This window comes from Balaenoptera musculus, chromosome 2 (assembly GCF_009873245.2).
Source record: "Balaenoptera musculus isolate JJ_BM4_2016_0621 chromosome 2, mBalMus1.pri.v3, whole genome shotgun sequence".
In the NCBI taxonomy this organism is placed as follows: Eukaryota; Metazoa; Chordata; class Mammalia; order Artiodactyla; family Balaenopteridae; genus Balaenoptera; species Balaenoptera musculus.
Genome location: NC_045786.1, coordinates 150,684,023 through 150,696,921, shown reverse-complemented (window position 1 = coordinate 150,696,921; position 12,899 = coordinate 150,684,023). Strand labels below are relative to the sequence as shown.

Here is a 12,899-nt window from a genome sequence, read left to right as displayed (position 1 = left end):
CTTCCACCACTACTTCCTTCTCCAGTCCCTTTTGGTATTTTAAGATATTTTTAGATATAATGATGTTAATTTTCATCTACATCTCTGCAGGTGTTCATGTAGAAGTTAAAGAACTAAGGATGACCATAAAGGTCAGTTGATTTGTGTGTTTGCTGGCATTCTTTTGTCCCTCTTGCTCCTTTCTAGGAGGCCATGAGTTGCTGCTCTTCGTGATGCATCCTGACTGGATACTTGTGACAAGTACATAATTTATTGATCTAGAAAGTGCTGTGATGAGAGTTGAGAGCATTGTCTGCTGCTTTGCCCCCTCACTTTAGAGCTGTTCAAAGAGAGTGACCATTGATGATTTAGAAGGACGAATGAAGAAGAGACTGACTCTTTAACGAAGAAAACTTTAGGACCTAGTTAAGGATTAATCCCTCTTCTGCCCAGCTCACACACTACAGTATCATCTAAATGTGAAAAATATATATATCATGAAGTAGAAGTTCCTTCATGGTTTAACCTTGTTAATTATCAATATATTTCTGTTGGCATGAAAATCAACTTCAGTATCTATACATTTGTAAGATTCATAAAATAAGCAAAATTTATCAAAATTTTAACAAGTACCAAATATTTGCTACTACTTGTAGAAAAGGTTTTTTTCCCCCCATTGTTACCTTTACTTATTCAGTTTTTTTTTAACAAATATTTTGTTTATTTTAATGAAGCTGGTACAGACAGTGTCCATTTAAAACCCATATCCCAGGCCAAAAAGTACCAAAAAGAGCAGTGTTCTGTTGTATACACTTCTGCATGAATAACTTTAACTGCTAATGAAAAGTAGAACGTGTCTGAGATCTTCAAACAAGGTTTTTCTTTCGTCTTAAAATGCTTTCTCTGCAGTGACGCCATCTTTGGAGTTAGTCATTATTCTCACCACCTCTGTCATCTTGACTCCAACCTGATATTCCTGTTCTTCTGGTCCAGACCCTCAGACTTTAAAAGTAGCTTTAAGCTAAGGAAAGGGCATTTTTCCACAGTTCAGTTCTCTGAAAAACTTCCATCTCCCACTGAAAGTCACGGTCCAGGAGTGAAGTGATCACATGCTAGAACTTCAGGGCCAATTGCAAAGTCATTATGAACACTCGCATTAGTCACTGTTATTTATCACAAGCGTGCAAATGCACAGTCCTGGAAAAGGCGGCCTCTCTGTGCACACATGTAATTTTTTAAAAGGAGAGGGCAATATGAAGGGGGCTGAGGTTTGATCACCAAAAATCAGCACAGTGAAAACAAACAATAACGAATAATGGGCACTAGAATTCAAATTACCAGATGTTTTAAAGAGATGGGGTGCCAGTTTTCAATTCTGTTTTGAACACTACATTACAAAAGAACTATTTTTAAAAATAAAAAAGGATTAAGGGAGAAGAATAAAAAATAAAAATACCTAAACCATTGAATGCCCCCGTTTGTTCCTGATAAACTTCATTCACATCTTCTTCCTCCATTCCCAGTTCTTTTGGAGTGTGATTATCAGCAATTCTCTGACCTTCAAAGAGAAACCTGAGTGAATTCATGGGAACTCCCTGTCTTTGACAGTATGATTCTTTGAGTTTCCTGTGATGCGTCATCATTTTCACTTTGAAGTGAATCTCACTGCTATCCTGTCTGATGACTTTGAGTTTAGTGTTCTCTCCTTCCTTCTTATCCCCCAAGTCCTCAGTTGAAGGTTTTGCCTCCTGGTCAGACATGGTGACAGTGGCTTCCCCCAGGGTCTCCACCCAGCAGTGGCCTCGGGTAGGCAGAACCTTGCTCCAGGATTTACAGATCCGTGTCTTCCCCACAACACAACACTGTGGCTGGAGGGACTTCCGCTATGCCTCCTACTTGTTCAGTTTTTAATAATTTAGGAAGCCTTCCTGCTCTTGTGGGGATGTATAGAGAGCATGGCTACAAGATTTTTTATTCTAAGATATTTGCTGCTCTATGTGATTTTGAGTAATGTCTCCCATTCAGTTTTTCCTGAACAACACCCTGTCAGTGGCAGGGTGCTCTGTTCCCGGGGTCCTAGAGAGCTGTTTGTTTTTGCAGTTGATAAAGGATAAAAGAAGTACTTGGTCATTTTTATATTTGATGCAGAGAGTGGTCCTTATCTCTTCTTTATAACCAAAACCATTTAAGTGAAGTACAGTAATTACATGGGTTAGTATTCTTTCCAATTCTATGCTTATACTTCAGATGGTAGTACCGGAGATTGTGGCCATTTGCAGAGAGAAGTAGAAAAGAGAATAGAAGATAAGTGGCTCTAACAGCAGTTGGAAATTGTTCTTAACTTCTAAGTAAAAGTATGGCCATTATTCAAGAAAATTTTCTGTTAAGTATCATCTAAGTCCCATTGGACCTGGAATAACTTGGTCAAATGAATAGATTGCTGTCCCTTGGAGAGGATTCCACGCTTTCTAAAGCATCAGTGCTAAAATCATCATCATAAAGCATTTGCTGGACTTTCCTTGTGCGGTATTTTTACAGGGAGGTAGAGGGAAAGAGGGAGAGAAAGGTGTTATAAGGCATCAGCTCATGGAATTATAAAGACTGACAAGATTCAAGATCTACAGCAGGCAAACTGGAGACCCAAATGATCTAGTCCAGATACCATCAGTCTCAAGATCCAGGAGGAGCTGACGCTTCAGTTCAAGTATGAAGGCAGGAGAAAAAAAAAAAAAATGTCCCACCTTAACAGTCAGGCAGGAGGAATTCCTTCTTACCTGGGAGGGCCTTTTTGTCCTCTTACGGCTTTCAGCTGATTGGAAGTGGCTCACTCACATAGGGCAGTCAGCCAATTTAAATGTTACTCATTCAAAACACCCCCACAGACACATACAGAGTAATGTTTGAATATCTGAGGCCCATGAAGCCTAATCAGGGTGTTACATAAAATCAGCCATCACGGGGTCTTCCCTGGTGGCACAGTGGTTAAGACTCCACACTCCCAATGCAGGGGGCCCAGGTTCAATCCCTGGTCAGGGAACTAGATCCCACATGCATGCTGCAACTAAGAGTTCACATGCCACAACTAAGGAGCTGGCAAGCCGTAACTAAGGAGCCCATGAGCCGCAACTAAGGAGCCCGCTGGCTGCAACTAAGGAGCCTGCCTGCTGCAACTAAGACCTGGTGCAACCAAGTAAATAAATAAATAAAAATATTAAAAAAAAAAAAAGCCATCACAGTATCCTCAGTTGATTAGCCCACTTTTTTTGGATACTGAAATTTGCCTTTGATGTTTTTCAGCTTCAGGAGAAGTAAATGAGTGAATAAACTCTGTCTAAGCCTATCAACTTTTTTCCCTCCATATTGGGCTTGGCAGTGAAGACCCAACTTTGGGTTCTAAACTCTGGTTCCCTTGGAATGTTGACAGTTTTACAATATTAAGTTCAGTTAACTTTATATTTTAGTTTCTATTCATTAATTGATTTTTAGTTGGTCCCATACATGATGTTTATACCCTTGGCAATTTGCTAGAAAGTAGATCATCAGTAACAGCCAAGAAGAACAAATGAATTAATTTGGGAACTTTGTTATATGATTCTGATTAATGAAAGTAAGAAACCAACAAGTAAAACTGATGGATATAGAGTTTATGTTTATCTGTACAAATATGAAGATGTGTTTTTATGTTCTGATTTAAGTTCTGATTTTGGAATTCTTTTTATATATAGTTTTATTTTGTTTGAGTCCTCTTGCTGTATGAATATATGCAGTTCGGGGATCAGCCCGTTAAGGATCCAAATACAGAATTTTAATACTCCTTTTTTTTTTTTTTTGGCTGCACCGCACGGCTTGCAGGATCTTAGTTCCCCAACCAGGGATTGAACCCAGGCCCACGACAGTGATAGTGCTGAGTCCTAACCCTTTAATACTACGTTTAAATGTATTTACCTATTCATTCATTCTTATTTTGTTTATAGAAGCAATACATGCTCATTTTCAAAAACCCAAATATATGTCACAGAAAATAAACAGGAATAACCAGTGTCAGTTATTTGGCATATAGTCTACAGATTTCTTTTGCATGCACATATATATACATATATACAAATAATATACATATATACAAATAATAATTTTATTCGTGTTATTTTTAGCAGTGGCACATAAATAACACCACAGGATTAGAAGAGTTTTGACTAGTAATTTATGGGAGGGAAGAAAATGAGGATATTAATTGCCTATTTAGCAGTTTTGGAGGACAGTTTCATTCTAGGGTTGTTAGAATTTACTCCATAATTTTGTCAAGAACAAAAAACAAATGAGTTCTGCTAGGATACTTCCCCTCCTACACAGTGTTTAATAGTGCCTACGAATAACAAAAGATAAGGAAGTCACACTGTGAGAGGTCTGTCAGTTTGTGAATCCAGCATAAATGGGGACTCTGACAAAGCATAAAAGAACTGACAATATTTAAAACAAAAAGTCATAAAAATTATAATTATCCTCATCAGTTCATTTAGTCCCATGGAATTAATTCATGGTTTTGATCTTTTGTTAACAGTTTTATGAAGTCATCAATTTCTAAGTTAGAATTCTAAAAATTCTTACCCAGTTCAATGGTATGATCTGAAAGTTTATGAAAACTTTAGAAACTCGTATCTAAGAGTAAGTGTCAGTCCTTTCCAAGAATCTCTCTGACTATGAAGCTTATTTGTAAAAGCATCAGAATAAAGCAAAAGCTCTCTGAAAATGACAAAAGACTTAAACCTGGCATGGTTAGAGATCTGATTACAGTGCAGTTGACAAGGAAATTAGGTTATTTCTGTGACATACAACATTTTAAGATAACTAGAATTATGACTGATAACATTATTCCAGGACATATCAGATTTCTAGGAATTTCACATAGTTTCTGAAATACTTATAACATATATCTATACAGACATAACAATAAAGAAGGTTTAGTATTACTTATTTGGAAATGCTTCCCATGTAATTTAATATATGAAATAAGCCTAGTTAGCTTAACATATCCCTTTTTATAAGGAGAGAACCAATCTTTGAGATATTTCAGGGGCCTTGAAATAATATTTCAAAGTTCTAAGTCAAAAAAGACTTTATTTAAAATTTTATTTTGGAAATTTGTCAAAAATATCAAAAGTTTTAAAAATACTTCGTCAAATAGGATCATAGGTCACTGTGGAACAATGCTTAGTTACCCATTTAATCAAAGTGACAAAGATTTCACAGGCAGTTATTGAAGGTTATATATTTAGTACTGTGTAAAACTTAGCTCTTTTAATATTGAGAGGACTAGGTTTACTTAAATAATCAAAGATCTGATAAAGACAACAGAGAATGTGAGTGATTATTTTGACAAAACATAAGATCTGTCTTTTATAATCTTACTATCAAGAGCAGACGAATAGGGGGAAAAAAGTTTGTCCTTTTAACATAAGGAGGAACCAAATTTTAATTTTGCACCAGCTTACTCTTCGTTGCGGTGCGCAGGCTTCTCATTGCAGTGACTTCTCTTGTTGCGGAGCATGGGCTCCAGGCACATGGGCTCAGTAGTTGTGGCTCGTAGGCTCTAGAGTGCAGGCTCAGTAGTTGTGGCACACGGGCTTAGTTGCTTCGCGGCATGTGGGATCTTCCCGGACCAGGGCTCGAACCTGTGTCCCCTGCATTGGCAAGCAGATTCTTAACCACTTAACCACTGCACCACCAGGGAAGTCCCACTGCGCCACCAGGGAAGTCCCTAGTTGTTTTAATAACATATATTAATTAGAATTTTTAACCCTTTGAAACCATAATTTCTAGTAAAAACTAAAAAGTAAACAATTATGAACTGCCTTTTACATTAGCATTCTGTAGATTGGCAAACTTATAAATACTTTTTATAATTTCTAGAAACATATGCTGCTTCATAGTACAGTCTTTCAGTAAGGCACAAGATACATGTATTTACTAATAGACCCAAACATATTTAGTCTCTGTAATAAGAGGTCAAATGTAGGTAAACTTAGACTTGTTTAGCAATTCATGTTTCAGTATTTTATCTTACTTGGAAATGATGTAGACATTCAGTGATTAACTTGAAACTTTAAAGTTTCAACTTACCAAGAAGATTTGCAGAAACCACAAGGGGGGAAATATATAATAGTGGACGTGTATTATGTTTACTACGTACTGAGCACTATTCTGAGTGCTTTTCATTAAATTCTCAGAACAAGTATTACACATAATTCTCCTTCTTTTATAAAAGGAGGCAACTGAGAGGTAAGTTGCTTATCTAAGGACACAGGGTTACTAGGTGGTGAAGCCAGGATTTGAACCAAGTGTTTAGTGCCAGAATGCTTTCTGTGTACTAGACATTTAATTTAATTTTTTGTTTGTTTGTTTTTGGCCACGCCGCATGGCTTGCAGGATCTTAGTTCCCCGACCAGGGATTGAACCTGTGCCCCTGGCAGTGAAAACACAAAGTCCTAACCGCTGGACTGCCAGGGAATTCCCAGATATTTAATTATCATTTGCCTTAATGTAATTGAATATAGGTAGTTCTGCTGAGGAATTCAGATTAGTTTGAACACATCTCAGAAAATTCATCCTGAATGTCTGCTGTGTATTCTTGGGGGAGGTACTAGGGGAAAAAAAACATAGTATTTACCCTCAGACCTTGCAGTTTGTTCTGGGGACACAAGACCACACATGAAAGGTGCAAGAACAGAAACAGGAACTTATAAACAAGAGCAAATTAATGAGGTACAAAGTAGAGGCGTCTTAAAACGTGCCAGGAATTTTCTCATAATTTAATTTTTAAATTTCTGCCCTTCATCTTTCATAGTACTCTTGGTTCTTTTGGAGTTTTTAAAGATTAGAGTTACATAAACACTGGTAGAAAATAACAAAAACAAACTGAAAATGAAAAAACAAATTGCTTGTATTTACTGATTTGCATGATTTTCATCTAAACTGCAGAAAAATTGTCTATAAGAATTTTCATTAGCAGAGTTATATGTAAGTTGTATGTAACTACTGCTTAAATATGACATATAGACTGGAATGATTTAGGTGAAGTGGGGAATAACTGACTGCTAATGGGTGCTGGTTTCTTTTGGGGGTGATGAAAATATTCTAAAATTAATTATTGTAATGGTTGCACAACTCTCCAAGTACACTAAAAAACGTTGAATTGTATACTTCAAATGGGTGAATTGTATCAAAAAACGGACTTTAGAGCAGAAACAAGAAGAACTACAGTCCTGCAGCCTGTGGAACAAAAACCACATTCACAGAAAGATAGACAAGATGAAAAGGCAAAAGGCTATGTACCAGATGAAGGAACAAGATAAAACCCCAGAAAAACAACTAAATGAAGTGGAGATAGGCAACCTTCCAGAAAAAGAATTCAGAATAATGATAGTGAAGATGATCCAGGACCTCGGAAAAAGAATGGAGGCAAAGGTCGGGAAGATGCAAGAAATGTTTAACAAAGACCTAGAAGAATTAAAGAACAAACAAACAGATGATCAATACAATAACTGAAATGAAAACTACACTAGAAGGAATCAACAGCAGAATAACTGAGGTAGAAGAACGGATAAGTGACCTCGAAGACAGAATGGTGGAATTCACTGCTGCAGAACAGAATAAAGAAAAAAGAATGAAAAGAAATTAAGACAGCCTAAGAGACCCCTGGGACAACATTAAACGCAAGAACATTCGCATTATAGGGGTCCCAGAAGGAGAAGAGAGAGAGAAAGGACCCGAGAAAATATTTGAAGAGATTATAGTCGAAAACTTCCCTAACATGGGAAAGGAAATAGCCACCCAAGTCCAGGAAGTGCAGAGAGTCCCAGGCAGGATAAACCCAAGGAGAAACACGCCGAGACACATAGTAATCAAACTGGCAAAAATTAAAGACAAAGAAAAATGATTGAAAGCAGCAAGGGAAAAATGACAAATAACATACAAGAACTCCCGTAATGTTAACAACTGATTTCTCAGCAGAAACTCCACAAGCCAGAAGGGAGTGGCATGATATACTTAAAGTGATGAAAGGGAAGAACCTACAACCAAGATTACTCTACCCGGCAAGTATCTCATTCAGATTCGAAGGAGAAATCAAAAGCTTTACAGAGAAGCAAAAGCTAAGAGAATTCAGCACCACCAAGCCAGCTCTACAACAAATGCTAAAGGAACTTCTCTAAGTAGGAAACACAAAAGAGAAGAAAAGGACCTACAGAAACAAACCCAAAACAATTAAGAAAGTGGTCATAGGAACATACATATTGATAATTACCTTAAATGTGAATAGATTAAATGCTCCAACCAAAAGACACAGGCTTGCTGAATGGATACAAAAACAAGACCCATCTATATGCTGTCTACAAGAGACCCACTTCAGACCTAGGGACACATACAGACTGAAAGTGAGGGGATGGAAAAAGATATTCCATGCAAATGGAAATCAAAAGAAAGCTGGAGTAGCAATACTCATATCAGATAAAATAGACTTTAAAATAAAGAATGTTACAAAAGACAAGGAAGGACACTACATAATGATCAAGGGATCAATCCAAGAAGAAGATATAACAATTATAAATATATATGCACCCAACATAGGAGCACCTCAATACATAAGGCAACTGCTAACAGCTATAAAAGAGGAAATTGACAGTAACACAGTAGTAGTGGGGGACTTTAACACCTCACTTACACCAATGGACAGATCATCCGAAATGAAAATAAATAAGGAAACAGAAGCTTTAAATAACACAATAGACCAGATAGATTTAATTGATATTTATAGGACATTCCATCCAGAAACAGAAGATTACACTTTCTTCTCAAGTGCACACGGAACATTCTCCAGTATAGATCACATCTTGGGTCACAAATCAAGCCACAGTAAATTTAAGAAAATTGAAATCATATCAAGCATCTTTTCTGACCACAACGCTGAGATTAGAAATGAATTACAGGGAAAAAAACGTAAAAAACACAAACACATGGAGGCTAAACAATACGTTACTAAATAACCAAGAGATCACTGAAGAAATCAAAGAAGAAATCAAAAAATACCTAGAGACAAATGACAATGAAAACATGACGCTCCAAAACCTATGGGATGCGGCAAAAGCAGTTCTAAGAGGGAAGTTTATAGCAATACAATCCTACCTCAAGAAACAAGAAAAATCTCAAATAAACAATCTAACCTTACACCTAAAGGAACTAGAGAAAGAAGAACAAACAAAGCCCAAAGTTAGTGGAAGAAAAGAAATCATAAAGATCAGAGCAGAAATAAATGAAATAGAAACAAAGAAAACAACAGCAAAGATCAATAAAACTAAAAGCTGGTTCTTTGAGAAGATAAACAAAATTGATAAACCATTAGCCAGACTCATCAAGAAAAAGAGGGAGAGGACTCAAATCAATAAAATTAGAAATGAAAAAGGAGAAGTTACAACAGACAGCACAGAAATACAAAGCATCCTAAGAGACTACTACAAGCAACTGTAAGCCAATCAAATGGACAATCTGGAAGAAATGGACAAATTCTCAGAAAGGTATAACCTTCCAAGACTGAACCAGGAAGAAATAGAAAATATGAACAGACCAATCACAAGTAATGAAATTGAAACTGTGATTAAAAATCTTCCAACAAACAAAAGCCCAGGACCAGATGGCTTCACAGGTGTATTCTATCAAACATTTAGAGAAGAACTAACACCCCTCCTTCTCAAACTCTTCCCAAATATTGCAGAGGAAGGAACACTCCCAAACTCATTCTGTGAGGCCACCATCACCCTGATACCAAAGCCAGACAAAGATACTACAAAAGAAGAAAATTACAGACCAGTATCACTGATGAATATAGATGCAAAAATCCTCAACAGAATACTAGCAAACAGAATCCAGCAACACATTAAAAGGATCATACACCATGATTAAGTGGGATTTATCCCAGGGATGCAAGGATTCTTCAACATACGCAAATCAATCAATGTGATACACCATATTAACAAATTAAAGAATAAAAACCATATGATCATCTCAATAGATGCAGAAAAAGCTTTTGACAAAATTCAACAGCCATTTATGATAAAAACTCTCCAGAAAGTGGGCATAGAGGGAACCTGCCTCAACATAATAAAGGCCATATACGACAAACCCACAGCAAACATCATTCTCAATGGTGAAAAACTGAAAGCATTTCCTCTAAGATCAGGAACAAGACAAGGATGTCCACCCTCACCACTATTATTCAACATGGTCTTGGAAGTCCTAGCCACGGCAATCAGAGAAGAAAAAGAAAAGGAATACAAATTGGAAAAGAAGAAGTAAAACTGTCACTGTTTGCAGATGACATGATACTATACATAGAGAATCCTAAAGATGCCACCAGTAAACTACTAGAGCTAATCAGTGAATTTGGTAAAGTTACAGGATTCAAAATTAATGCACAGAAATCTCTTGCATTCCTATACATTAATGATGAAAAATCTGAAAGAGAAATTAAGGAAACACTCCCATTTACCATTGCAACAAAAAGAATATAATACCTAGGAATTAACCTACCTAGGGAGGAAAAGACCTGTATGCAGAAAACTATAAGACACTGATGAAAGAAATTAAAAGATGATACCAACAGATAGATATACCATGTTCTTGGATTAGAAGAATCAATATTGTGAAAATGACTATACTACCCAAAGCAATCTACAGATTCAATGCAATCCCTATCAAATTACCAATGGCATTTTTTACGGAACTAGAACAAAAAATCTTAAAATTTGTATAGAGACACAAAAGACCCTGAATAGCCAAAGCAGTCTTGAGGGAAAAAAACGGAGCTGGAGGAATCAGACTCTCTGACTTCAGGCTATGCTACAAAGCTACAGTAATCAAGAAGATATGGTATTGGCACAAAAACAGAAACATAGATCAATGGAACAAGATAGAAAGCCCAGAGATAAATCCACGCACCTATGGTCAACTAATCTATGACATAGGAGGCAAGGATATACATGGAGAAAAGACAGTCTCTTCAATAAGTGGTGCTGGGAAAACTGGACAGCTACATGTAAAAGAATGAAATTAGAATACTCCCAAACACCATACACAGAAATAAACTCAAAATGGATTAGAGACCTAAATGTAAGACCAGACACTATAAAACTCTTAGAGGAAAACATAGGAAGAACACTCTGACATAAATCACAGCAAGATCTTTTTTGATCCACCTCCTAGAGTAATGGAAATAAATACAAAAGTAAACAAATGGGACTTAATGAAACTTCAAAGCTTTTGCATAGCAAAGGAAACCATGAACAAGACGAAAAGACAACCCTCAGAATGGGAGAAAATATTTGCAAATGAATCAATGGACAGAAGATTAATCTCCAAAATATATAAACAGCTCATGCAGCTCAATATTAAAAAAAAAAAACAACCCAATCCAAAAATGGGCAGAAGACCTAAATAGACATCTCTCCAAAGAAGACATACAGATGGCCAAGAAGCACATGAAAAGCTGCTCAACATCACTAATTATTAGAGAAATTCAAATCAAAACTACAATGAGGTATCACCTCACACCAGTTAGAATGGGCATCATCAGAAAATCTACAAACAACAAATGCTGGGGAGGGTGTGGAGAAAAGGGAACCCTCTTGCACTGTTGGTGGGAATGTAAATTGATACAGCCACTATGGAGAACAGTATGGAGCTTCCTTAAAAAAACTAAAAATAGAATTACCATATGATCCAGTAATCCCACTACTGGGCATATACCCAGAGAAAACCATAATTCAAAAAGACACATGCACCCCAATGTTCATTGCAGCACTATTTACAATAGCCAAGTCATGGAAGCAACGTAAATGCCCATCAACAGACGAATGGATAAAAAAGATGTGGTACATATATGCAATGAAATATTACTCAGCCATAAAAAGGAACGAAATTGGGTCATTTGTAGAGACGTGAATGGATCTAGAGACTGTCATACAGAGTGAAGTAAGTCAGAAAGAGAAAAACCAATATCGTATATTAACGCATATATGTGGAACGTAGAAAAATGGTACAGATGAAGCAGTTTGCAGGGCAGAAATAGAGACACAGATGTAGAGAAGAAATGTATGGACACCACGGGGGAAAAGCGGCGGGGGGGTGGGTGTGGTGGTGTGATGAATTGGGTGATTGGGATTGACATGTATACACTGATGTGTATAAAATTGATGACTAATAAAGACCTGCTGTATAAAAAAATAAATAAAATTCAAAAATTAAAAAAAAATGGACTTTACCTCTAGTGAGTGATGTGGTAAAATATACATAACATTCTAACCAATTTTAGGTGTTTATTTTATTTTTGGCTGTGTTGGGTCTTAGTTGTGGCACGCAGGATCTTTGTTGCGGCATGTGGGCTCTTCGTTGTGGCGCTCAGGCTTCTCTCTAGTTGTGGCACACTGGTTTTTCCCTCTCTAGTTGTGGCGCGTGGGCTCCAGAGTGCATGAGCTCTGTAGTTGCCGCATGCAGTCTCCCTAGCTGTGGCTTGCGTGCTTAGTAGTTGAGGCGCTTGGGCTTAGTTGCCCCACGGCATGTGGGATCTTAGTTCCCCGACCAGGGATCGAACTGACATCCCCTGCATTGGATAGCGGATTCTTAACCACTGGAACACCAGGGAAGTCCCTGGAAGCAGTAGTCTTGATCTACTTCATTGTAAACCTCTAGACTCCAAAAATACTTGTTCCCCAAAATTGTTTTGTTTCTCTAAAGTTTTTAGCCTTTTCCGTTTGTTTCCCCTCAAACCTGCTTTTTCTTTTGTGTTCCCTATTTCAGATAATGGCATCTTTATTCATGAAGTTGTCCGAAGAAGAAATCCGTTATTATATTTTCTCTCCTTCTTTATGCCATAT

General features: G+C 37.1%; 2 protein-coding genes across 3 annotated transcripts in view; one reads left to right on the top strand and one right to left on the bottom strand.

The window, feature by feature from the left end:
* SPTLC2 (serine palmitoyltransferase long chain base subunit 2) overlaps nucleotides 1-12,899 on the top strand; it is a 116,387-nt gene that overhangs the window by 68,518 nt on the left and 34,970 nt on the right. The gene's annotated exons all lie outside the window — the stretch shown is intronic.
* Nucleotides 827-1,739, bottom strand: LOC118889977 (small ubiquitin-related modifier 1-like). The gene has a single exon (XM_036842139.1). It carries the CDS (start codon nucleotides 1,737-1,739, stop codon nucleotides 1,389-1,391), a length of 351 nt encoding a protein of 116 aa, XP_036698034.1. The 3' UTR covers nucleotides 827-1,388.